Here is a 26,758-nt window from a genome sequence, read left to right as displayed (position 1 = left end):
AATCTATTTTTGAATGGATGGAAAATACAGAGCCTGAAGAAACAAAAATGGGGAATGCATATAGCAGTGATTTAAGGTAAACTCATTCATTTCTAAGGAAAGAGAGAGAGAGAAACTAAACAAAATAGTTAACACACTTTTTAAAAAAAATATTTCTAAAGTTGACAACACTTGTGGGGTAATTTACGATTTTACTTCTGGATGAAAGAGAGTTTTTTCTTGGTTTAAGCAACATTATTATGATTGGGATAATAAAATCCCAACATTGACATTGTGATATGAGTTGAATGAGAAAAGGCCTATATACATAGTAAGGTATGGTAAAACAGTCTTAACTAAAAGAGAAAAGAATTGTGCATCATGAGGTAGAAGTTTATATATGTATATGTAAAAACTTTTCTCATATATAATAAAGGAAAAATTAGATGAAATTAAATTGCGAGTGTTAATTTGCATACTCTTTACTAAAGACCAGGAGGAAACTATAACTAGATCTATGATGTAGAAGGGATCTGACATGTAATTAAATAGACCCCTGGAAGTAAGTCTCCATCATCAGGCCCTGAGGAAGTGTCACCTGAATAACGTAACACTTTAGTAAAAGATTGGTGTCCAAGCCTGGCTTTGTATTTTAAGTTCTCTAGATTTTTTGTGCAGCAGCCCACATTTTATTGATTTTCAAGCCCAACAGAGAAAACATTGACTGTGCCTCTTGTGTACCTATTTTTCTATTAACTACTGGTGTTAAAGTCTTCACCGAAGTACTTGCTAATAAGCTAGATTCTCTGGTGCCACGACTGAGACAAGACAGAGTTTAACTGAGGTCAGTAACTAACAAACATACTGTGTTGTGGGTGTGATCCGTTTGGCTCAGGTCTTGATGCATAAAAGGCCTTTAATCGAGTAGAGCTGAACTGCTTTAAGAAGAGTGATGACTAGAGTATGGATGCTCTTCAGCTGGCCATTCCTTCCCGTCCTCCCTTCCAGGCAGAGGCTGAACTCTTATTCTCCAAACAGTTTAGAATCAGGAATTATCCCTCCCAACTCCTTCTTGGTTTAAGAGCTACGGCCCAGATCCTCAAATGTAGGTAAGCCTTAATTCCATTGAAGGGAGATAGTTCTAGATTTTCAAAGGTATTTAGGGCCTAAGTGGCTGCCTGTTTAAAGGAGCAAAACTTTGACATATCCCATCAGCACAGAGAGCCAAATGAGCAGAGGAAGAGAGAGTGGGATTGGGGAAGAGGGAGACAGATCTCAGAAAAAGGAAGGAAAAAAAATGAGGACAGTGGAAAGGGAGGGCCACATCATGGCAGGAGTATAATAAGAAATGGAGCCATAGAGGATGAGAGAGAATGGCCTGAGGCTTTGTGGCAGGACATAAGGCACACACTGAAGTTTTCATAGGGCAGCAAAATGCCTTTTACTGGTTCTGGCTATTTTTTGTACAGGTTGTACCTCTGTAAACCGGGACTCTGTGGTCCAGCAACATCTGTGGTTCAGCAAGACCATGGATATTCCTGGACCAGAGAGCCCAGGAACAGCGAGGTCCTGCGATGGGGCCGGAGTGTGGCAACTCAGTTGGGAGCATGGGTGGATGGCGCAGCGATGAGTTCTGGCCCCAGCGGCTAGGCGGTAGCGGGGCCAACACCAGCCATAGAGCTCCAGCCCTGGCGGCAGTCAGAGAACTTTGGCCCCGGTGGCAGTCAGAGAGCTCCAGTTGCAAAGCTCTGGCCCTGGCTGCGGCGCTCCGACAGGGCAGCACAGGCTATGAGTGGGGGGACCTCCCCTGGTCCATCAAATCCTCTTGTTCAAGACCAGTTAGATCCCAAGAGTGCCAGAACAGGGAGGTCCAACCTGTGGAATACATTTAGAATAGTTGAGGCTGAAATAATCAGTTTACAGTATTTTAAAAATGATAGCATTGAAATAATGTCATGTTAGCAGCAATGTGACCTTTCCCTGGAATCTGGAATTTAACATAAAGAACTCATATGTGTTCTGCATTGAGTGAGCTACATTGAAAAGTATATTTTCATGATCACCATAGTGTCGTATAAGGTTACCAGGTGTCCGGTTTTGAACCGGACAGTCCAGTATTTGAGCTTTCTGTTCGGGAAACAAATTGAGAAAATATAAATGTCTGGTATTTTCTAAATAAGATGTAATGTAGATTGTGATGTAATGTCAAGTGTGTCCGGTATTTTTGTTGAAACCATCTGGCAACCCTAGTGTCGTAATCTAGTGTGCCATAATTACTGCAGTATAATCACTTGTGAAACAAAGAGATTACAGAAGAGTTTAGCACATATGTAAGTCAAGAAGCTGATATAAAAAGCAGCAAGTGCTGTCATTTTTATGAAACATTTAGGTATTTTTTTATTTGTGTCTGTGACGTGCATTTTGTGCTACCTTATCCTGAATTCCTTTGTATCATCTTAGCAAATGATCCGATAATACAAAAGTTCCTGATTGTCAACAATTATTAAAATGTTAGTCTTCTGTTTTCTCAAAAGTACAAATAAGGTGTAAACTATGGGGCTCTTTCTGTAAAATGAGAGTGTAACAGTTTTATTTAAAATTCAGGAGAGAGATGCAGAAGGCTCTGCAAGTCTGAATCATTGATACATGGAGGCTGTGTCTAGACTGCATCCCTTTTCCGTAAAAGGGATGCAAATTAGACACATCGCAATTGCAAATGAAGCAGGGATTTAAACACCCCCCCCCCTGCTTAAAATAAGAGGAATCTTTCGGAAAAGGCTTTATTTTCCAAAAGATCCGCGTCCAGACTGGCGCTTTTTTCCGGCAAAGCTACGAGACGGAAAAAAGCGGCAGCCATGTTTATGCAAATGAAGAGGGGGGATTTAAATCCCCGCTTCATTTGCAATTGCGATGTGTCTAATTTGCATCCCTTTTACGGAAAAGGGATGCAGTCTAGACACAGCCACATTGGTTTTTAAACATTTCAAAAGTCTGAATAAAATGATCAGCTCTAACTATCTTCATGAAGAACTGGTACACTCTTGCAAGATTCCCAGGGATGAGTTTTATAGTTCAGTAAGGAGCACTAGTAACTGTCATGACAGGAGGTCTGGCTAATTTTTAACCTGTTGGTAGTTTGGGTGAGTTCCAAGACTAAGTAAGTCCTGTACACATTTGTATATGATGAGCATCTTAGTGTCTGCAATGTATAGTCAGCCCTAATTAAATCATGCTTGGTGTTACAATGCATGTGATATTTAACAGTGATTAGTAATCAGTTTGACAGCGTGCATAGTAGTTAACAGGTAGTTGCTAGTATAAAGGGCTATTTTTTAAACTAAGTCTGCAAGCAGATCTAAATTAACTGAGCATGGCTATATAAACACATCCTATAAAGTAATGTTTAGTTGTTTGCTCTTAATTTGCTCATTTGTGTGTCTCTTGTGTGCCATGTGTATTAGTTCTACAACTATGATCTAAAGTAGGCAAATCAGGCACCAGTGAATTTGTTTCCTATAGGGTGTGTCTAAACTACATGGCTCCATTGATGGAGCCATGTAGATTAGGCTGATCAGCAAAGGGAAATTAAATTTAAATGGCTGATCAGCTGTTTGTCGGCTCAGCGGGCTAGTCTGGACACTCCCGTGCCGACCTGAAAGCCCTTTATCGACCTCCCCGTTATGCCTCGTAGGATGAGGTTTACCGGGGAGGTTGATAAAGGGCTTTCATGTCGGCCGGGGAGCGTCCAGACTAGCGCGCTGAGCCAACAAACAGCTGGCCAGCTGTTTGTCGGCTTAAGCGCGGCAGCCATTTAAATTTAAATGAAGCCGTGATTATTTAAATCGCGGCTTCATTTCCCTTTGCTGAACAAACAAATCTACATGGCTCCGTCGACGGAGCCATGTAGTTTAGATGTACCCACAGATGTGTATGACAACAAAAATGAAAATATTTATTATTACAATCCATGGTTTAATAATATTTTTAAAGTAAATACTTTGCAATAGTTCAGTCAAAATGGATTGTAGTAGATTACATTAAAGGGGAGGAAGAGAAAGGCTGACCTCTCTAGTTCCTCTCAATCTTATTAGGCACAAGAGAGGGGGGAAGAGCAGAGAGAAGTAGAGCAGAGGGAGGGAGGTGAGAAAGGAATAGGATAGGTGAAGATTAGCTGATTCTTCAGCCAAACAGGGTGGAGGTTTAGCAAGATGATTCTGATTGAAATCAATCTAGGCCAAGATTTCCAAAGGAACGTAAGCGAGTTAGCTGCACAAATCTCATTGAAATTCAAAAGAGTTGGGGTCCTAACTCCCTTAGGCTGTTTTGGAAATCTCAACCCAAAATCTCATGGCTATCACACATTCCGCTCCTAGGCTATGTCTAGACTGCCCCTCTTGCGCAAGAGAATACGCAAATGAGGCAAAGCGGTGAATATTGCCATGCCTCATTTGCATACTTAATGAGCCACCATTTTATGCAAGGGTCTTTTGCAAAAAAAATGGCATCTTATTAAGTATGCAAATGAGGCATGGCAATATTCACCGCTTTGCCTCATTTGCATATTCTCTTGCGCAAGAGGGGGCAGTCTAGTCGTAGCCCTAGAGCAGTGTTTCCCAATTTTTTTTGACCACGGAACCCTTTCAAACTCAGAAAAATTTCAAGGAACCCCCTAGCCAGGGATTAATTATATTCATAGTTTTCAATGCGAAGAGTGTTTTTTCTTCTTTTCTTGGCAAATTCTTTTTATATTTGGTTTAATACTAGAAAGTTGGATTTGCATATCTGGCGCAGCATTCAGTCGATTTCTGTATTTCGTTTTCATTGCTGCATAGTTCGAGAACCCAGTTTCGCACAAGTATGTACTGGCAAAGGGTAACAGCTGACAAACTGCGCGTCTTGATAAAGATGAATATTCTTGACTTTGACATAAGTCACTCCAAAATGTAATCAGAGAAACTTCTTTAAATTTTTGTATTAATTGGCCATCTGAAGCGATTTCAATTAGGTTTTCATAATCTTGTGTAGAAAAACTGACTGGCTTTTCTGTTAAACTTAATGGATTTTGAATCCAGTTATTGTTGTCATTGATGTTTGGAAAATACTTAATGATGTTCGTGTATAAATCGCGGAGATGATCTGCAATGTCGCTGCGAATATCTTCATCAAGTTTGTATCCATTTTCTTCCAGGAAATCATTCAGAGTTGGTAAACAATCCAAATCATTTCGTCCTACAGATGAGATCCAAAACTGTAGCTTCCGTGACAATGACAAAATTTTGTCTTTCGCATTAAAAATATTTACATTTTTTCCTTGCAGCGACAGATTTACTTCATTTAGTTTTGTAAAGATGTCTGCAAGATACGCAACTCTAGATAACCACAAAAAGTCTGTTAAACGATCAGACAGTTGGAATTTGTGATCCATCAGATTTGCGGAGAGCTCATGACGCAATTCAAATAATCTAACCAGCACTTTTCCTCGTAATAGCCACGTGACTTCTGTATGTAGAAGCAGGGCTGTGTGCTGACTACCCATATCTTCACACATAATTTTGAACAGTCTTGATTGTAATGGTCAAGTTTTTATATAATTAATAATCTGTACTGCTTCGTCCAACACATTTTTAAGAGAGGGAGAAATATTCTTAACTACCAGAGCGTGTCTGTGGAGAATGCAGTGACTGCTCGTGCAGTTTGGTGCTACATTTTTTATTCGTGTTACAGCGCCAGCCACTGTTCCTATCATTGCTTTGGCACCATCACTGCACGCATCAACACATTTTTCCCAGCTTATTTGATGTGTTTTCATAAAGTTATAGATACAATTGAATATATTCTCACCAGTTGTATTGGTTTGCAAAAATTCACATAAAAGTAAGTCTTCTTCAATAGAACTATTAAAATCATAACGGACAAATACAAGCAGAACTGCAAGACCTGCAACGTCAGTGGACTCGTCTAATTGTAATGCATGAGCATCACATAAATGCAGCTGAAAAATAAGCTCCTTCTCGATGTCAGCAGCAAGATCGCGAATACGACGTGTGACAGTATTGTTTGATAGTGGCACAGCCTCAACTTTTTTACTAGACTCCTGATCCAACATACACATCACAATATCTTTTGCACATGGTTTTATGAGTGATTCCCCAATAGTGTGTGCTTCTTCGGCGAACGATATACGATAGCTTACTTTGTAAGATGCCTCTGTTGCATTTTCATTATCAGATTTGGCAATTTTTTACATGAAGAGTTTACTTTTTTCAAGCGATTCAAGCTTTTGCTTAAAAAAACTAATGTCTTTATCTTTGTATTCTGGATGATTTGTTTCAAAATGTCTTCGCAATTTAGCAGGTACTAAACAACTATTAGATAATATTTTGTTGCACACTACACACTGGGCACCTGGAGCATCTTCATTTCCATTGCTTATGAATCCAAATGCCAAATAGTCCTCACAATACCTGTGTTTCTTATTAGTCAGCTGAAATTTTTCATAATTAACTTGAGCTGCCTCAGTATTTTCCTTGCTGGTTTCAGTAAAAATATTGGAGTTTGAAGTACTCACTTTTCTCTTTAAAGTTCCTTCTTTTAACCCACGATCCATGGGGAATTTTGATATTAGATCGAATTCTTAAACTTAAAGTCACACACAGGAGCCACGTGTCCTCACAGTGTGTATGGGGATTTGTTCCCATCCTCACAGTGAATAGGAGTTCCGGTGTTCCACTCATTGATAGTACTCCCCCCTCCACACACACACACACACGCTGCCTTTACCAAGGGACCTAGCAGCAGCAACAGCTGCTTGTCCCGCTTCTGCCCGATCAACCCAACATCCCTCTCCCGCATCCCCCACTGCCACTCTGCTTTTTCCGGTGGTAAAAGCAGAGCGGCAGCGGGGGAGGCGGGAGATGTCTGAAAGGGGAGCGGGGAAGGAGCCAGCGTCTTTGCGTGCCGGGCTCCTCTGTCTCTTTATGGGCGGGGGGAGGGGAGCGTTCGGGTTCTCGCTGAACCCTTACGTTCGCTTGGCGGAACCCCAGGGTTCCGCGGAGCACCATTTGGGAAACACTGCCCTAGAGTATTAGCACCATTGCACACAATCTCCCATTAGAAATAAAATGATTCAAGGGTTGGGGAGACTTAAAAAGATCCATTTCTTTAATTAATCAGCAAAAAGGTTGAGAGGTGACCTAGATAGTAAAAGGCTTTTCAAAGTAGTAGTAACGTCTGCAAGCTGAATCCAGACACATTCAAAGTAGGAACTAGGGATACATTTTTAAGAGTGAGGTTGGTTAACCATAGGAGCAACGTATCAAGGGAAGTGGTGTATTCTCCATATCTTGGTACCTTCATGTAAAATGAGCTTTCATGGAAGATATGCTTTAGCCAAACACAAATTGTGCTTTAATCAAATAATAGGCAACAACTAAGTTAAAGTTAATGTGCTGTGATAAACAGGAAGTCAGACTAGATAGTCTCTTCTGGCCTTAAATTCTGTGAATCTATTTATTTAAATCCACAGACTGAAGTAATTTAAGATCAAATCTTGATTTCATTAAACACAATAGGAAATGTGTCATTAATAATGGATTCCATCTTTTGCCTTATTACTTAAGACAAAATACTAAATGACATTTTTCCTAATACCATTGCTTCTTTCAGTGTAAAGTGTAGTTTTAAAAAAGCACTGCATTATTTACTCTACTTTGCACTGAAAGAAGCAACTGTTCACTAAAATTTAAATTATTCACTGCATTTTAACTATAAATGTAAAACTAAAGATTTCAACCTCAAATGTAAAAGTAAAAGCAGATTTTATAATGAAAATGTCAACAGTCACTTGTCTGTGGTGGATTTGTCTGATGCAGTATGAGTTTTAGTAAAAAACCGTGTTGTATTTTTATATTAGATACACAACTTGCATTTGAGACTCTTTATGGTATATAAAAGTAACACAACAAATAAAAATTGCCCATCTATTACTGGCAAAAAATGTTCATGGCAGCCAATTTAAAACAAACAAAATACAAAGCTCTTAGCTCAGTATTTTGCTCTGAAGTCTCAGACCAAATTTAGGGGAAATGAGTGAATAATCAAAGATAGCTGGATCCAATTTATAAAGGAGCAAGGAGGAGCCAGTCATGAAGAGAGGAGATAATTGTTTCATCTGAAGATTATTTAAGATCAGTTGTGACAATCACAGAACTGCATTCCAAGGCTCTGGGGCACCAGGCCTTCCTCCTCATTAAAATACTCCAGATTTACTGCCTTTAATTACTCACTAAGACTCTTTGTAGTTCCAAAATATTATCTCTCCAAGAAGAGTGTGCAAATCTCCAGCTGTCTGTCACATTTAGGACTCTCCAGTTCTGTCAAAGTGGTGTCTCTATTCTTTAGAATATTTTCATCAGTTATCTTATTTACTAACTGTGCAATCCTGCCATCACTTCATATAGCAAGCTTTTAGTAAAGAAGTTATTTAAATATTCTTTATTTAAATATCAATGACAGGGTTCATAAGAACAGACTATCTAGGGTAAAATTTTCAAAAGGGAAGAAGTCCCATTTGAAAAATGTAATTCAGGGTACATCTACATTGCAGCTGAGAGTGAGCCTCACAGTTCAGGGAGACAGACTCACACCAGTGGAACTAGAACTAATGCACTAAAAATAGTAGTCTGGAGGTTGTAGCTTGTTCACTAGTTCAGGTTCTCAAGCCCCCTTACCTACCTGACTCTGAGCTCAGGGGCCTAGAGTTGCAGTGTTCACACTTCTACTTTAAATGCACTAGTTCAAGGCCTGCAAGTGCAAGCCTGTCTACCTGGAATGGGAGACTTGCTTGCAGCTTCAGTATTGACCTAGCCATAGGTATGTAGGCACTTAGCTCCCATTTAAATCAATGGGAATTAGGCACCTAAATACTTTTGAGGATCTGTACCTACGTCACTTCTGAAAAATGAGTGAGTCAGGCACATAGGTCAGTTGAGTACTGTTGAAAATGTTACCCCTCATCTGCATTTACAAGACTTTAACTACTTTGGGGGGGACAAGTAGAAGTGGTTTTGCCTGAGTGTTAACACCACAGTTTACAACTTCTATTTCTGTCCAGTTTTCACAAACAACAGCTGTCAGAGATGTAATGTTTTACACTCAGAGACTTAAGGCCACAGGGGGAACCATCATGAACATTTAACCTGCCTTTCTACACTTTGAAGGCCACAGAACCTCACCCACCCCTGTAATAGACCTTTACCCTCTGGCTGAGTTACTGACAACCATTTTAAAATCATGGTTTTAAAAGACTTGAGTTAGGTTACAGTACTTTAAGGTTTAAATATTTATATAATTTTTTCTTTTTAGTTGTTCAGGTTGGATTTCCTTGCCTGGGAAAACAAGATGGAGTAGCGGCATTTGAAGTTACTGTGATCATAATGAATTCAGAAGGCAATATAATTCTCCAAACCCCCCAAAATGCCATCTTCTTTAAAACATGTCAGCAAGGTAAGCCATGGGAACCTGATATCATTAGCTTGTGTTGGTTAAATTGCTCAAGTTTCATTTCTAATAGAGACAAACAAAACAGCACTATTGGAATTATACAGATTGAAGTGAGAGTCACCCCATTCATAAGTTGTTGTTCTGGCTCTGCCACAGATTTGTTGGCAATTTAAGCTAAGAGTTCCTGAACTTTTTCCATAGTTTGAACTATATCTCACTAGAAAAATCGTCTTAATGACACATTTCATCCCGTTCATAATCACACAGCATCTCTGTGTGACTGCAGAAAAGGCTCCCATGGAAAACAAATATTAGCAGAGATTTAAGTTTCTCATTAACGTGATTAAGCAGGTGGAAACAAGGAGAATTAGCATCATGTGACCAGCCTGCTCTCCACAGATCACTGATACAAGCTATTGTTTTCAAAAGTGACTGCTAAGTTGGAGGTCCCCCAATTTTTGGCCGCCAACTTGAGGTTTGGCCTTATTTCCAGAAGTGCTGAGTACCTTCACCTCTGTTTGAAGTCAGAGAGAGCTACAGTTGATTAGAACCACTGGAAATCCCGAACTGGGCATCCAAAGACTGACATAACCAAAGTCAGTGACCACTTTCAAAAATGCTGTCTATCACCTCTCTGTTTCTCAATATAGACTTTTATAAAATGGATATGACACAACTCACCTACATCACTGTGGTCATAAGACTTAATTAATATTATTAAATTACACAAAGTTATTTGAATGAACATCATTAAAGTTTAAATTCTCCCACCCTAACTCACATTGAGTAGTACCTTATTATGCAGGTCATTCATTTTATTTCAGTAGGGTCATTTGCATAGTAAAATACTATTTTGTGAGTAAGGATAGCAGAATTGAGCCATTTATGAATCCAAGGCTTATGCTTAACAGCCAGTATGTGCACAGTTAAGCTATACTGACAAAAATGTGATAAAACATGTTGCTGGTTGACAACAGTGTACCCAGGGGTGTGTTATCATCCTTAGAAATGGTTATTTGGGGAAAAAGCAATTTAAATACACTTATAAAACATGAATTCAATGTTAATATTTTGAGAGTTTTTGACACAACTGTTGTAATTATAGTTGCAAATTTTGAGGCTACAGAAAGTGTTTAAAAATTGGCTTCCAAGATTATGCAATTATTACATATTGTTTGATGTTGTATCAAATTAACACACAACACAGTTTGTATACAGCATGTTATTAATTCCCTTAAGTCTTCTTTCCTTGTCTCCCATTTACTTCTCTTTTCTCCTAACTAATTGGTAGTGGCAGGGCTTCAGAGAACAAGCAGCAGGAGCAAAAGCTGTTTATTCTTTGAAACTCCATTATTGCTTAACAGCTTCTCTTTTGAAGTCTCACTTCTGCCAATTAGATGAGAGAAAGTGTGGGTGAGGACAGGCAAGAAATAGGCAGAGAGGAAGATGGGAAGCTTAATGGGATTTAAAAACGCAAATCTTATACATGTGGAGGTGTGTGTGTTTGAGGCAAATACAACAGTGTTTAATGCATTTTAGAACTTTTAATTTTTAATTCAGTTTAAAGCTGTTAAGTTTAATAGCTGTAAGTTTAATAAAGTTTGGATGAAGTGTAGTGGTGACTAGAGATGTTAGATATTGGGTAATTGAATAGTCATGTAACCACATGAAATCTTATAAGTTACCTGACTATTTGATAGTCCCAGGGGCAGGGCCGGCAGCCAGTGCGCTCTAGCCCCACTTCCAGGGAGCCCCCTGCCACCCTATGCTGCTCCCTCTGTATCAGAAGCAGCAGCGCGGGAGCTGGTCTGCAAGGGGAGCCAGTTTAAAACCAGCTCCCCACATAGACTAGCTGTCTGCTGCCCCGATACAGAGGCAGAAGCATGGGATGGCAGCAGCCCCTGTCCACAGAGGGTCCCAGCTTCCTGTGGACAGAGGCTGCTCAGCTTCCCTGGAGACAGCCTCTGTCTGCAAGAGGCCCAGGTTCCCAGAAGTAGCCCCCTCCCCCGGGAGGCAGAGCAGCCTCTGCCCACGGGAAGCTGGGACCTCCTGTGGACAGGGCCTGCTGCTGGGGACCAGCTTCTGTCTGCAACAGGCCCAGGCTCGCCATGGACAGAGGCTCTCCTGCCCCCCCAACCCCGCCTCTGGTAGAGACAGCAGCATGGGTGGGAACAGGCAGCACCACGGAGCTGGTGCGGGGGGAACTGACTTTTAAGCTAGCTCGCCCTGGCACTGGCTCCTGCCCTGCCATGCTGCCTCTGATACAGAGGCAGCCGTGTGTGGGTGTGTGTGTAAATGCATGTACTGGATAAGATTAACCAATAAGTTCAGGCTTATTCGTTAATCGTATAGTTGACTACATGTTGACATCCCTAGTAGCGACCTGGTTTATGCAAACTTTAAGGCTCCAACCTAAATGGAAATACTTCTTTCTATGAGTTTGGAACCCTCTCTAGTCCATCCAGCTTTAATCCAAGCCATATTTTATGTGCTATCATTTACTATTATCATCATCAGTTTGCTGAGATGCAGTTTTAGCTTTAGGTTGGCCTAGTAGACTGAGGTTGAAAGGTCATTTTGGTCCTTAACTCACTGAGCCTCTGAGACAAGGGCCAAGTCTTCCAACACAAGGGGCATGCAAGAAAAGTTCTATCGTGCCAATATCTTTCAGCTCAGATTCAGTTATCTGAGGGTGAGCCTCTCTTTTTTGTGCTTAATGTAAGGACATAGACACAACAGCATTTTATGCTGGCTATAGGGAGAGATGGAGTGTTTCTCTGGTAGGTTGGTTGGTAGAACTTTTTGTTTTCATTTAAAAAAAAAAGAGAGGAAACAAGGAAGCTTGTTATTCATACATTGTTAGCCATCTTGGTTTCCAGCTATTGTTGGCCAGCCAGGAAGGATCCCTGCTAGAGCAAGAATGGAAAGCCAGGGAGAAATTTTGTGGAAAAGGGAAGCTTTGTAGTGGCTAAGAGGTGGCCACACAAAAAATAATATTTCCCCATTTTTTCTCTTTGAAACGGCATTTATTTAAGCATGCGTTTTCTGTAATGAATAGCAGCTCTGCATTTGGGCACAAAAGGAAGAACATTTCCAGAAAGGATCCTAGAGTGCAGCACTGGAACAAAATAAAAGAAAATTCCTCTATACTTATTACTACCATATCAGATAGCTTTACTTTTAAAGTAATACATTTTGCTTCCTAGTTCTACACCTTTTATGTAGTGACTCTCAATCTTCACCTTTTCTTGATCTCCAGTTCCAGTTCACTCACTTTTTTCTGGTAGTCTAGAGCTTCACTTTTGCACAACATGTAGAGCTTTTTAAAGCAGTATTTGTTCCATTATCTCTAGTCTCAGGTTCACCCATAGTACCCTATTGACTTCAAAGAGGTGTCGAGATGTAACCCAGGGCAGCTTGCCATATTTGCCTGTAGTTCTGTTTACCCAATCTCTTATGATTTCCATAGGGAAATTTGTTTAAGGGATAATGTGTAGTTTCATTTGATTACACATACCAGCTGACTAAAATTGTTGGTGTTAGAATTACAGTAGTATGAATTTACCGTTCTTAGTATCTGTGGGCTGCAGAAGTGTCCCATGCAAGTCGGTGCATCTAAATTTACAAACATTCCACAGTTTGCAGCAAAAATAAAATATCTGCAAACTCTTAAAACGTTTAAACTTTGGACTCAATTTCCTTTAAAAAAATTGGATTGCATCAGTGGTTGTTGGTACCTCTTTTCAACATCAGTTTGATGGTAAAGACAAAAATAGAGAAGAATTGAGGCCATTGCTGATGACATTGTCAATTAAGGAAGCTGTTTTATGATCACGCGCAAACAATTCACTCAGAGCTAACAATCTAGCTAGTTACTGTCAAGCAGCTCAACTTCCAATTTTGATTCAAAGTATTGAGGAGGTTATAGGAAGGCAATTCTCAGATTATCTGTCTACTTCAGAGCTCTTTGAACTTTGTCATTTTGGTTACAGAGCAAGGTTGGGTAAAGAGTTTGGGAGATAATTCCCTCTTAGTGATGGAGAAATATCAGATGACTATGCTGATACTGTTAGAGCTCTGTAACTCCTCTTGGTACCACTGATCATGAGGTGCTATTGGCTTGCTCCAATAGAAATAGACATGGCTGGTGGATATTTTAGACCAGTTGCATTTTACCCTGGGGGCTCATTTTGGGGAAGAGAGAGTGTTCCATAAAGTCCCTCCTCTTTTCAGTGTGGATATGGAGCAGTTAATAGTCAACTAGTGTGGGTTATGGTGTTTTTAGAATGCTGATGATGCCCAAACGTATTTGTCTTCCTCACATTATCCAGCCACTGCTGTCAAATGCTGTTGGATAGCGATTTGGGATATGACTAATGGCTGAATAATAATGTGGGATCATTGGGCAGGAAAACTTCTTCCCCTCCCCCACCCCCATCTTCACTCAGCATGGAGATTGTGTCTTTAATTTGGATACAGATCCAACCCTAGAGTAATGTAATGCACTGTACCTCAGGTCATGTCTTAAATCAAACCAAAAAATTGAAGTCGAGCCTGCTAAGTAAGCAGTATATCTAACCAGGAACATGGCACCAGTGCTTCAGGATAGGTATTGGCTACCTATTACAGCTGTTCTCAAACTGTGGAATCATACTTAGGCTATCTGAGGCCCAGGGCTGAAGCCTTATTCCATCCACCCAGGGCAGAAGTAGAAGTCTGTGGGCTTCAGCCTTGGGGGATGGGTCTCAGGTTACATGCCACCTGCCTGAGGCTGCAGCCCTTGGGCTTTGGTCCTGTACCCTGGGCAGAGAGGCTTTGATGGGCTCATGATTCAGTCTGACTCAGAGGTGGGAGTGGGCTGGTACAGGGTACTGGTAAGAAGTGGCTGCTGGTATGCCTGTACACAGCTTTAATAGCACTGCCTCCTCCAGCACTGTGGGGGGACAAAAGAGGCAGCTGCCCTGGGGCCTGATAATTTAAAAGGGCCTGGCAAGCTTCCAGCTGCCACCGTTGCTATGACCATAGCTGTGGCCAGAGGCATGGGCAGCAGGTGCCATGCAGCACTGAAGGGCTGGCTGGGGGAGGCCAGCCCACAGGCCCGCTCCTACCCAAGGCCCTGCCTCTACCCAAGGCCCCAATACGCAGAAGATTTTTAAATTACTTTCACCCCTGGTCCTCTCTCCTGGGGTTGTGTACGAATGATTTAATTAATTATTATTAATTATTATTATTGGCAGAAGGGCATCGCAGTGCAATGAAGTCTGAGAACTGCTGGCTAAATGACTAGCACAGATACTTTCAAGAGTGCAATTGATCATATGGTGAAACCTGTATTTGTAGATTAACGAAGAGATTGATTTTTAGCTGAGCTTCCGTCTCAGTCAGCAGTCATGGCACTGATCAATAAATCTCGATATTCACTTTGACAAAGATTGAAATCCAGTTATATTTGCTCTTCTGGCATTAGACTGTATTGACGTTGTTGAAAATGGAGTGATAACTGAAGTACATAATGTCTGATTAACAATGTTCTTATTTTCATGAAGCCGAATGCCCAGGAGGGTGCAGAAATGGAGGTTTCTGCAATGAAAGGCATGTCTGTGAATGTCTGGATGGATTTTATGGGCCTCATTGTGAGAAAGGTAACTTTAAAAATACCTTCAATTGTTTTTTGTTACTATCGTCTTACTGAAAAAGAGCTGTCAGTACACTGAAATACCTCTCTCTCAACAGCGCAAGTGGCCTTTCCTGGAGGCTCTCTCATGTCGCTAGATAGTTGTAAATATTAAATCTAAACATAGGAAAATTATTGTTATGACCCCAGAGCTAATGTAAACATCAATTGCTTAATGAAAATGCCATCTTGTAAAGAAAAATAACTGCTCTCTAAAGGATATATTAAACATGAAATTAATCAACAATTAAGAGATCCTTAATCACAAACAATCCATCTGGCAAGAGATTAAATGGAATTCTTCTGCTAATGAAGACTAGCTGGAAAATTCAGTATAGCGTTCTTGTTGTTTTGCATTGGTTATATGAAGATAAATATCTAATTTGGATGCCATAACTGTGTCTCAAGCAGAATGACAATGAAGATAAAATGTTTCGGGTCGATTCTCCCTTTTCTTTCCATAAGTGAAGGAGAGCTAATAACAACACATGGGGGCTGTGAGAGGGATGAGATTGTAGATTAGATGACGAGTACACTAGCTTTTGTACATGCTTCCTCCTTCTTCCCAACCCTGGGGAAGGTCCTTGCAAAGGGGCTCAGAAGCCAGTCACAAGACCTCTCTCACTCAGCCTGCTGGCATCCTTGGGTAAGTTAATACCGGCCAACCATGAAGTAAAATTCTGCTCCCTGCCGTTCCTCCTCAAGGGCTGGGTTGGGTAGCTACCATAGCTGGGGAGGCTGTAAGAGAAAACATCACCTGAAAAAGTCATGCTGCTGTGGGAACTTTGAGGCAATGCGAAGGGCCAGGAGTACTGCAGAGATGGCCCTGAGTCTGACAGATATTCCAAGATCCACAGGCGCAAAGGACTGAACCCTTGACCAGTTTCATGCCCACAGCATTGAAACATTTCAGCGAAATGCCAGGTTGGCTCTTTTCAGTTCTCCGATTGGGAGTAACCTGTGGAAAGGACAATGTTTGCCCTCAGTGCTGACTGATTAAGTAGGACTAGCACTGAAGCCAATCTTCAGTTTCTTACAGTGTTATTTCAATCACTATAATCAATAAGTAGAATTATGAAACATCCAGGCCCGCTGATGGGGAGGGCAAATGGGGTCAATGCCACAGGGCCCAGCAATTCAAAGGGGCCCAGAGCTCCCGGCCGCCATGGCTGCTACTACAGCAGCTGCCAGAGCCCCGGGCCCTTTAAATCACCTTCCGAGCACTGCTCAGTGCAGTTCTGTAGGCTGGGGGGCTGAGGGAGACAGCGCCACAGTCTGGGTGGTGCTGAGGGCTGGCTGCCCCAGCCCCACCCCTTCCACCTGAGGCCCTGCCCCTTTCAGGGGCACGGAGCCACCCCCCACATACACCTTGCCTAGGGACCTGTGGAAGCTGTTTGCTCCCCTGGAAACATCTTTCTGCATTAATCTATTTTATATTACACAGCTGACTTCTTATACTCAGCAGAAGAGAAAAGGTGTAATCTGAAAACGATTATTTGTTCTCGTTACTGATTTTTTTTAAAGTTTGAGATTTAAAATCCTGTTGCAAATTTTGGCATGTTCAACTCTCCCTCACACCAGCATTTTGTTCTCTTTCACTCTTGGCAAATTAGCTCTGTGTGCATCCCGCTGCATGAATGGTGGGCTCTGTGTCACACCTGGGCTGTGCATCTGCCCTCCTGGATTCTATGGCATCAACTGTGATAAAGGTAACTGTATAGAATAAAAAACATTCAAGTTGTAAACTTGTAATCCACCAGCTACAGCTATTTTTGTGTTCCTTGTCCTACCTTCTTGCATGCTGTTTTCCTCACAGTGGTGGTAATGGGTTATAATGTGTCCTTGACTGCATGGTACAGCGTTGCAGGGAGCCTGACAAGAGAACTATATTTGATAGTGTCCCTTCAGATATTGTTTCGTTGTTTAGCCTTATATGTACACCTATGATACTTTCTGTGTCTATGCACACCAGGAGTGGGCAATAATTTTTGATGGGGAGGCCACTCCAAGATATTGGAAAGTGGTCAAGGGCCACACTCTTCCATATTAATGGAGGAGGTGTGGGGTCCAGGATGGGGGTTGGGTGCAGAAGGGAGCTTTCAGTAAGGGACGGGGGTGCAAGAGAGGGTGTGGAGTGTGGGAGGGAGCATGGTTGAAGGAGGCAGTTGTGACCTGGGTTAGGGTTCTAGTGTGCAGGGATTTGGGTTGTGAACTTGGGCAAGAGGGGGTTGTGACCTGGAAAAGGGGACTAGGGTGCAGGAGGGGGTGGAGGGGTTTGGGCTGTGACCTAGAGTAGTAGGGGGTTGTGAGTTGGTGCAAGAGACTGGGGTGCAAGGGTTTGGGTTGTGATCTGGGGCAAGAGACTGGGGTGCAAGGGTTTGGGTTGTGATCTGGGGCAAGAGACTGGGGTACAGGAGGGAGTGCAGGGGTTTGGACTATGACCTGGGGTAAGGGCTTAGGGTGCAGGATCTGGGAGTAAATATGGGTGCAAGGGGGGCAGAGGGTTTGGGGTATGTGGGGTAGGGGGGCAAAGGGTTGGGGTGCCAGAGGCAGGCTCTGGCTGAGACTTACCTGCTTGACTCCCAGCCAGCAGCCTTCTCAAGCAGACTCCCTGCCTGCCCCAGCTCTGCACTGGCTGCGGGAGGGAGGGAGGGGGGAAAGGGCATGTGGTTTTTGAACATCTAGGAGCCTGAAGGGAGGGTTAGGGTGCTTTGAAAGTTGTCTGTTGACAACAGGCACCCCAGTGGCTGGAAATCAGCCAATGGGATTGTTCTGGGGGCGGGAGCAGCACATGAAGCCTTTCTCCCTCTCCCAGGCTCACAGCTGGTGAAACAGAGGCCCAAAAGGCCACAAATGGCCACTTTTCTCAGCAGCAGGCAGGGAGCAAGCAGGGAGTATGCCTGAGGCTCTCTGCTACAGCCGCAGGCCGGATCTGGTGGCTTCATGAGCCACAGCCAGCCCACAGAGGATATTTTGCCCGAGCCTGATCTACACGCTCCATATCACAACATTAACAGAATGTTATGACCATGTCACTTTATCTCTGCTACTCCATTCCTGGGCCTTTTCAAAGGCTCATGCATATGTTAAGATGTGAATAAACATGGCCAAAACTCAGCGGTGACTTTCATTGTAGTGTAAATTACATGTGTATAAGACAGCAGAAGGTAGGTGCAACTTACACTCACTTTTGAACACTAATGTACACCAATTTAATAATATATAATGTACACAACCATTATTTTCTTCCTTGGCTTGCTAAAGGACTATGGGACTGGCTAGAAAATTCATTTCCATTTGTGGCTAATTGGAAGAATAAGGATTTGGATCTTGAATTCCTTACATGAAAGGCTGGTGCACTAACTTGCTGCATCTGGACAGATTAAAAAACACGTAACTTATTCCATTTAATATTTTCGTTATAATGACCTTACACAGTGTATCAATAAAAAGGGTAACATCATCTGCCTGATAAGGGATTTCAACAGGGGTTTCCAACCACCCAGCTGAGTGCCTAATCGGTAAAAAGTTGTTAGAGTAGAAATAATTTTATATTAGACATATAATTTTAATTTTTTGTTTCGTGTCCTTCAGCTAACTGCACAACAACCTGTTTCAATGGAGGAACCTGCTTCTATCTAGGAAAATGCATTTGTCCTTCAGGATTCGAGGGAGACCATTGTGAAATCAGTGAGTCTCCGCTATACATTGTTTCACTTAAACTGAGGTTATTCTGGTTACAGTAGGGAGAAGATCAAGTGACACATTTCTGTGCTGACTGACAGCTGGGATTCTCAAACAGCAGGCTGGGACCCTCTGGGTGTGAGCCAGGCCAGTGTTTGTGATCTTCACCACTGATGCGTATCAATTCATTGTTTGATCATCTTACTGTCTGGTTTTTTTAAACAAATCCATGGGTTTAGTAGCAACCCTCACTGCATGAGCACTCAGTCAACACCATATGCATGTGCCACGTCTGCAGTAACTTACACTACTGCATGTGAGATTAAAACAGCCTTTTAGATTCTAAAAGTAGAGTGCAGAGCTTGAAATATTAATTGGTACTAGGGGAAAGGGGCAAAGAACTGTAACCATTGAGCTTCAGCTGAAAGTATTAAGTTACATTGACATGGCAGCTTGAAAACTTCTGGTCACAAACATCAATAGACTTGCTGTTTTCAGATGTTTAGCATCAAAGACACTCAAGGTATTTCAGTCTGTAATCAATCTAACTGTTCTGCATAAAGGTGCAGGTAGAGAGCAGCTAACCTGGGACAAAACTGGGAGGCCAACTGCCAAACATTAGCTCAGCCCACAAGAAGAGTTTTCTCACAGGTCTTTTAATTAGATTAATTTAATAGCCTCACAGGCTGGGGTAGAGGGACAGTGTTTTGGTTTTGAAAATATACACACAGCCTATATTTCTTGCATTGTATACCTCTATATCAGCGTTCAGTCCTGAATGTTTCTTGCCTTACACAGGTAATCTCAGTGACGTCATTGGAATTATGCACATTAGTTAGACAAACAGAGTTTGGCCTTATATTTGTAAGATAATTTTTGAATGGACAGACAAGGAAATTAATGTATCTCCCACAGACATGAAACAGTTCATCATCCTGCAAATATTTCAGCAACAGAAGATGGTAATAAGTCAATTATTATGCAAAGAAAAAAGAATCCGAATGTGTTAAGTCTTAAATTTGGCACAATATTCATATGTAGATAGGCAGGGGTAATTAATCTGCAAAACATTCTTCTATCTTTATATGTTGTACAGATTGTTTTCTAGCAGCTTTTTATAATTAAATATCAAAGTCAGTGGGAAGCATCAAGGTTTTATTATTGTTAAGCATATGAACAAGTGTTCTTTCAACACAGTTATGGTATTAGTGTCTTTTCTCTCATTCTAATTCTTTGAGCCAAATCAAAGCTGTGTAAGCAAATATAACTCCATTGATTTCCACTGCATTTGCATCTACTTAAATCAAGTCTGACTGTGACATCTTAGTACTTGCTCATTTCTTTCCTCCTTTAAGAAAAGATTGACATTGATGGAACTTATCACATGAATATGATCAGAGTTTGACCCAAAATGCAAGGAGTTTGTACTTTTTGTCAGTGGTTGATGTATTTTTTAATCATATACTGAGCTATATTGTAGAACGTGTAAATAAGGCTATTCCATTTAAACCAACATTAACATGGGTATAAGACCTTAAACTCCTTTGTATTTTGAAACCTCTTGCTTGTAGGCTGAACACATGAGATTTGGTTATCTGCCATTGCTGTGGCAACTTCTTAAAAAGATATCTTTCTAAAAGTATAGTATTCAGTTATATAGCAATGCGAACAGCCAAATCTTGATGCACTTCAAACACGAATCACAAGTAGAACATTCCTCCATCTTAATTCCTGTTTTGTTTTAAAAGTGCATCTTGCTTACTCCTCTAAGATTATGACAAAACTAGCAGTTCTCTTAATTGCTTTCTGGTGGGCTTTCACTAGTGCATCCAGATCACTGATAATACTAGCATTGTTACACCAGCCTCTGGCACTTTGGACCATAGTGTCATTTAACCTTACCTAGGACTGATGTAGGTGACACGGCCCCTACTCATGTTGATACTTATGTACACATGCAGGTTACTCACAGGAGTGGTTCTGTTGACTTAGAAGGAAATTCAGGTGGTAAATCAATTCCTATGTAAAGAATGAAGGTTCAAAACATGCATGGGTGTCTGATATAATAGGCGGGGGAAGGCACAGCCTTCCCAAACTGCCAGCCTGGCCCCACTCTGCCGCCAAAATGCCTCCTGTGCACTGGGGAGACTGGGGCCATGTGTGCTACCTGCCTTCCCCATGCTCCAGGGCTGGGGAGACTGGGGTACACGTGCGTGTTCACCCTCCCTCCTCTCCTCCCGTCCCCATGGGGGGTGGGCGGAAGAGAGGCAGCTTGGCTCCCATGGGGGGTGAACCCTCCGAGGAAGGAGCAGGGCTTACCTCCCACTGCCCTATTTTCACCAGCTGCCCATGAAAATGTGTTAAGAAATAACTTGAAAATTGATTGACTTCAGTAGGAGCAAGTAGAGTTATGCACATGCCTAGGTCTTTCTGGGATCATGGCCATGGTTGTTGAAATGCTGGTGGCAGCTGCCAGCCTGGCCACAGTGAACAACAGTGGGAGACTACAAAAATGCTAGACAAGGCTTATAACATCAGAAGAGAAACAAATCTCTTTCCATTTCCTTAGATCCAGAGCCAGCTACATTCAGTCCTGGAGGTTTCAGAATAAACAGGGGAAGAAAACCTTTGCTTTAGGCAGAAAGCCATCTTCAGAGAATTGCAGAGAGACCTTCCCCCCACCAAATCTTTATATTGTTTGAACATTTTGAGAGAGCCTTTAACAGTGAACTCCCTCTCTAAAACTCCTGGGAAATGTACTAACCTTAATTCACAATATTAACAAGTATTCTCCAAGTCCTCCGGGTTTCTTCTTGCTGTGGTTATACATTGCCTCTAATTACTGCTTCAGTTTGAGACTGGCATATAGTATTTTTCTTTATTCCTTCTCTTCCTTGCACCAGCTGAGCTGTTCCTTTTTCTATTGTCCAATCTTAGTTTCACTAACAAATATTCACTAATAAACATGTGCATAGCATTTAGCTTTTGTTCTATTCTAGGAAGATACGTTAGCCCCCAATTAATCTGCAGCTATGTCTACACTGCAAAAAAATGGTGTGTTCTTAAATTGGCTTATCTAACCCACGTTTGCCAGCTAAAGTTAAAATAGCAATGAAGACATGGCAACTCAGTTTTTAACTTGGCTCAGCAGCACAAGTGCAAGCTAGGCTACTCAAGTAGCTAACACAAGTTAAAAGCTAGGGTGGCCTGTCTTTATGGCTATTTTAATTCAAGTTTCAGGCTGTCTGCAGAAGTCAGGTAGATGTTACTGCATTGATTATATTCAGGTCACGTTTTCAAACTTTTTTCCACAACCGTGAAAACCAGAAACAGGTTTTTAAATGATAACTTAGTTTCCAAAGCAGTAAATTGCAGCATGGAATGGAGCCTACAGCAAATTCTACAAAGTGAACAGACCACACTGGGCTCTGATTGCAAATTGACAAGCTCAGGTAGCCTGTTTATTACTTAATTACATTTATTCAAGTCTTGAGCTCCCCAGTTTCTTCTGTTTGTACCAGGTAGCCAGCTACCTGGACCCTGTGCTCATATGACTTGCAGTTAACGGCACAATGACACAGTGACAATGTGCAGCAGTTGGCCTAGGAGGGTACAGAGAAGTAGGCAGGACTCGTAGAAGGCACACTGAATGCCCTCTTCCAAATCCCAGTGCTAGAAGTGCAGGCAAAGTCTGTGTGAACACACAGAGACTGTGCCCAGTTCTAGCCTAATTTTCAAGCTGTCTAAGCGTGCATATAAAACTTGGAAATATAAACTTTCTCTACCTATAAGAGAATGCACCCCTATGATATTTACTGCTTACCCATAAGACTCTTTAACAATGTAATCCAGAGAGTGTTTCAAACACAAAACAGTTATCTTCCTCCCACTCCCTATAATTATTTTTGTAGAAGTGGAGCACTAAGGCTTTTGTTTTCATGTTTTCTATTTCTAGGCAAATGCCAACAGCCCTGTAGAAATGGAGGTAAATGTACTGGTAAAAATAAATGCAAGTGCTCCAAAGGTTACCAGGGAGATCTTTGTTCAAAGCGTAAGTAGTAACTCCATTCAATCAATCCTTGTTATAAGATCATTGTGATGGCAATACAGTATCTTGTTGCTTGACACCGGCACTAAGTGTGTGTTGCCAGAGAAGCAGGCTAATTTATTTTGTGGACATGCTTCATTTATTAAAGTATGTTTAATTAAAGAAGGGGGTTGTTTGAAACAAAGAAACTTGAAAAAAACAACAATTACCAAACCTTTTAATAGCATGAGTTTCTTTAAAGCAGTAACATGTAAGTACACTAAGCAAGTATTTCTGGATAGTAATATTTCAATATCTTTGTATTTCAGAATAGCCCTGGAAATCTACCTTTTCATGTAAATAGCATGGACCTGATTTTCCTTTCATATACTGATTTCATTGACTTCAGTAGAATTACTCCTGATTTGTACCAGTACAAGGGAGTTAAATAAAGTCTGATTTCAGTAGCAGGGCAAGTTAATGTCAGAATTCTGCACACAGTCAGTTGAAAATTATAGATTTACTGCTAGTGCCTGGCCTGTGCCAAAACTAACATTCTAAAGAATAGCAGGGAAAGCAACTATGTCACTTTATCTATTTATCTGAGTGAAATGTCAAGAAGTTGAATTCTGTTCTCACTTAATTACAGCTGTATGTGAACCTGGTTGTGGATCATATGGAACTTGTGTGGAACCTAACAAATGTCAGTGCAAAGAAGGCTGGCATGGAAGACATTGCAACAAAAGTAAGTAAGAACAGATCTTTGAGAATCCATACAGTAGCTTTTACAGATCATCTTCCATCTGTAAATGGCTGGCTCAAAACTACTATATAATCACTAGAAACAAAACCCGCCCCTTATATAATGAGCCTTTTTTTTTTTTTAATTTAGGCATACCAATAATTATCCCAAACATTTGCAACACATACTTTTTGTTGGACTGTATGTTAATTACAAAAAAAAAAAGGAATAAAACAATCAATGCAACTTTAAGGTGATTAACCTCACTTTTATGCCCCACTGACGTCAGTGAAAATCATGGAAAGTATGCCCTATTGCTATGGCCACAATATAGTGGCTACTGCTTCAGAAATTATTGGACACCATGGTCCTATTGTATCTGCTGCACATATACTATACTCTTTAACAACATAATTCCCATTGAATTCAGTGTTGCTTTTGACGTGGCTTTTAGAACATTGGATAGACGTTTCTATAAATAAAAAGGGTAGTAGAGGTTGAACCTCTCTAGTCCAGCATCCTCAGGACCTGACTGGTGCCAAACCAGAGATTTGCAGGACTACCAGAGGTCAATATTGTCTAACAGCATTCCCAACACTTCCACTGCTTATTGGGCTCATAGAAGACATTTAGGGGTAAATTACAGCTAAATAACAGCACAGAACATTGAGAGCCAGGACTGGTGGCTGTAAATAAACTTTATGGGACGGTGGGAAACTTGGCAACATCCATAGTAAGTAGACATTGGGCTAACTAAAATGTTGCTGGAACAGAGTATGCTGGACTAGAGAACCTGTACATAGGATTTTAGAGCTTATTGAATATTTCAGAAAAATACAATTTTTGCAAAATCTTCCCTCAAATTTTTAACCACGTTAAAGCAAGTTAAAATTTAGGAGTGTATGTATGTGAATTGACCTTTTTTAAAACCAGATTTAAATGTTCCAAAATGTATTGATTTCAATGTTACGTTTATTGAAATGATAATTTGAATAATCTGCTTACTGATCCATTTGACACCTAATGGTGTCAAATAGTATAGGAAACTGATAACTTCAGTGTAGTTAAACCAGGGATGTGGAGATCCTTAAGATCTCCATATTTAATATACATTCTATTTCCAATAACAAGAAGCTATAAAATGACTTGAACTAGCAAATTAGATCCAGGTGACAAATATTAATTCAGCCTTACTGAAAAATATAAATACAACAAATCAAAGTATTGAAAGCTTTTTGATATAACCTAGTTAATATGAAAAGTAGCAGTGGAAAAAATAGCATATTAGTTACCAGTATAAACTGCTCCAGTTTATTATATAGCAAAAAAGAAAATTCAGAGCAATATATTTTAAATGCTACATGCTTAATAAATCCATGAAACATGAACCTGCATGATAGTATATAAACTGAACTAAGATCATTTTAAATCATGTTAATGGCTTTGGTCTATTGGATATAGAAAGGTGAGCATGTTCACATTTATCAGAGAACAAATATGGATGTTTTTTATAAAGCAAACACATACTCTCTGACAGGAATGGGTTATGATTTAAAATTAAGGTTTTGGGACTCAGTTGAGAAGAGACTGGATTGTATATGTCTTTGCCTAACTGCCATTCAGTGATGAAAGAACAAATCCTTTAAGATAGGCAGCAGATACAGAAAAGCTAAAAATCAAGTATCTGGTAATCAATATAAATTTTAATGCCATCTTTTTGTGACATCTGTAAAGTTAAGCAAGCAGCTAGAAAATAATATTGTTTCATTGTGAGTACATGTACATTTTACTGTCCCCAGAGAAGCACAAAATATGTAGCATGTATGCAACGGTACAAGGATTCTGTATTTGCATGTTAGTATCTGCTCCAAGGGCTTTGAAGCCCTTATTAATAAATATCCTAGTCTAAAGATTGGCTATAGTCCTATACAGTAACACTCCATTGGTCCGGCATCCAATGCTCCGGCACTCCTGATGATCCGGCACCATCGGGAACCCGGAACTGCTCCGAGCAGCTGGACAATTGGAGCTGCTCTGCACCCAGCTTCCCTGATTCAGCCGCTGCTGAAACTGACGAGCAGCTGAATCGGGGAAGCTGGGGGCAGAGCAGCTAGGGTGCTGCCGGGTTGGTCCCGCAGACCCGAGGGGCAGCGTTACGGGACCAACCCAACAGCACCCCGGCTGCTCTGCCCCCGGCTTCCCCGATTCAGCTGCTCGTCAGTTTCACCAGCGGCTGAATTGGGGACGCCTGGGGCAGAGCAGCTGGGGTGCTCCCAGGTTGGTCCCATAGCGCCGCCCCTCGGCGCTGCAGGATCAACCCGGCAGCACTCCAGCTGCTGTGTCCCAGGCGTCCCCAAGAGCAGCTGGGGTGCTGCCAGGTTGGTCTCGCAGCGCCAAGAGGCAGCACTACCGGACCAACCCAGCAGCACCCCAGCTACTCTGCCGCAGGTGTCCCTGATTCAGCCGCTGCTGAAACTGACCAGCAGCGGCTGAATCAGGGATGCCTGGGGCAGAGCCGGACTATCGGAAGAGGGGGCTATGAGGTTCTGGGGTGGCATCCCCCCCAATCCCACCCCAAACCTCTCATAGCCCCCTCTTCCGATAGTCTGGCATATCTGATAATCCGGCACCCCCTGGGTCCTAAAGGTGCCGGATTATCGGAAGTTTACTGTAGTTCTTAGTTAGGGTATGTCTACACTTGCACCCTAGTTCGAACTAGGGATGCGAATATAGGCATTTGAAATAGTCAGTGAAGCGGGGATTTAAATATCCCACACTTCATTAGCATGGTCTCGCCGGCACGTTACTCGGATCAACAGCTGTTTGAAACTGAAAGTGCGCTCCAGAACGCGTTAGTTCGAACGAAACCCCTTGGTTTGAACTAATGTTACTCCTCAAAAAATGAGGCAAAACGTCTTTTGCAATAACAGTGTCAGGCTCCTTGGCTAAAAATTCACCTTTTATTAGCACCTAAATAGAACTTGTTGAAGTTGTGCATCGGGCCCTTTGTACTAGAGTTCGTTTTACTCTGTAGATAAAACCAATTATCGCTCAGTCGGACCCGCATTTAATTAAAAAAAAAGTAGCTACTCTAGGGACAACTTCATTGGCTGTGAAACACAATGGCTATAAAACAAAGACTAAACTAATC

At 41.5% G+C, this 26,758-nt stretch overlaps 1 protein-coding gene across 2 annotated transcripts in view; it reads left to right on the top strand.

Moving 5' to 3' along the window:
* WIF1 (Wnt inhibitory factor 1) overlaps positions 1–26,758 on the top strand; it is a 67,804-nt gene that overhangs the window by 38,005 nt on the left and 3,041 nt on the right. Inside the window, exons 4-9 of one of the 2 annotated variants that reach the window (XM_006130199.4) lie at positions 9,343–9,483; positions 15,027–15,122; positions 16,768–16,863; positions 18,749–18,844; positions 22,794–22,889; positions 23,515–23,610. In XM_006130199.4, the coding sequence (XP_006130261.1) occupies positions 9,343–9,483; positions 15,027–15,122; positions 16,768–16,863; positions 18,749–18,844; positions 22,794–22,889; positions 23,515–23,610 (621 nt within the window). The remainder of the gene's footprint in view (positions 1–9,342; positions 9,484–15,026; positions 15,123–16,767; positions 16,864–18,748; positions 18,845–22,793; positions 22,890–23,514; positions 23,611–26,758) is intronic. The other variant, XM_014577093.3, reaches the window with a different exon arrangement.

Source organism: Pelodiscus sinensis, chromosome 1 (genome assembly GCF_049634645.1).
Source record: "Pelodiscus sinensis isolate JC-2024 chromosome 1, ASM4963464v1, whole genome shotgun sequence".
In the NCBI taxonomy this organism is placed as follows: domain Eukaryota; kingdom Metazoa; phylum Chordata; order Testudines; family Trionychidae; genus Pelodiscus; species Pelodiscus sinensis.
The sequence above is the reverse complement of the archived record's forward strand: the minus strand, read 5'-3'. Positions and strand labels throughout refer to the sequence as shown.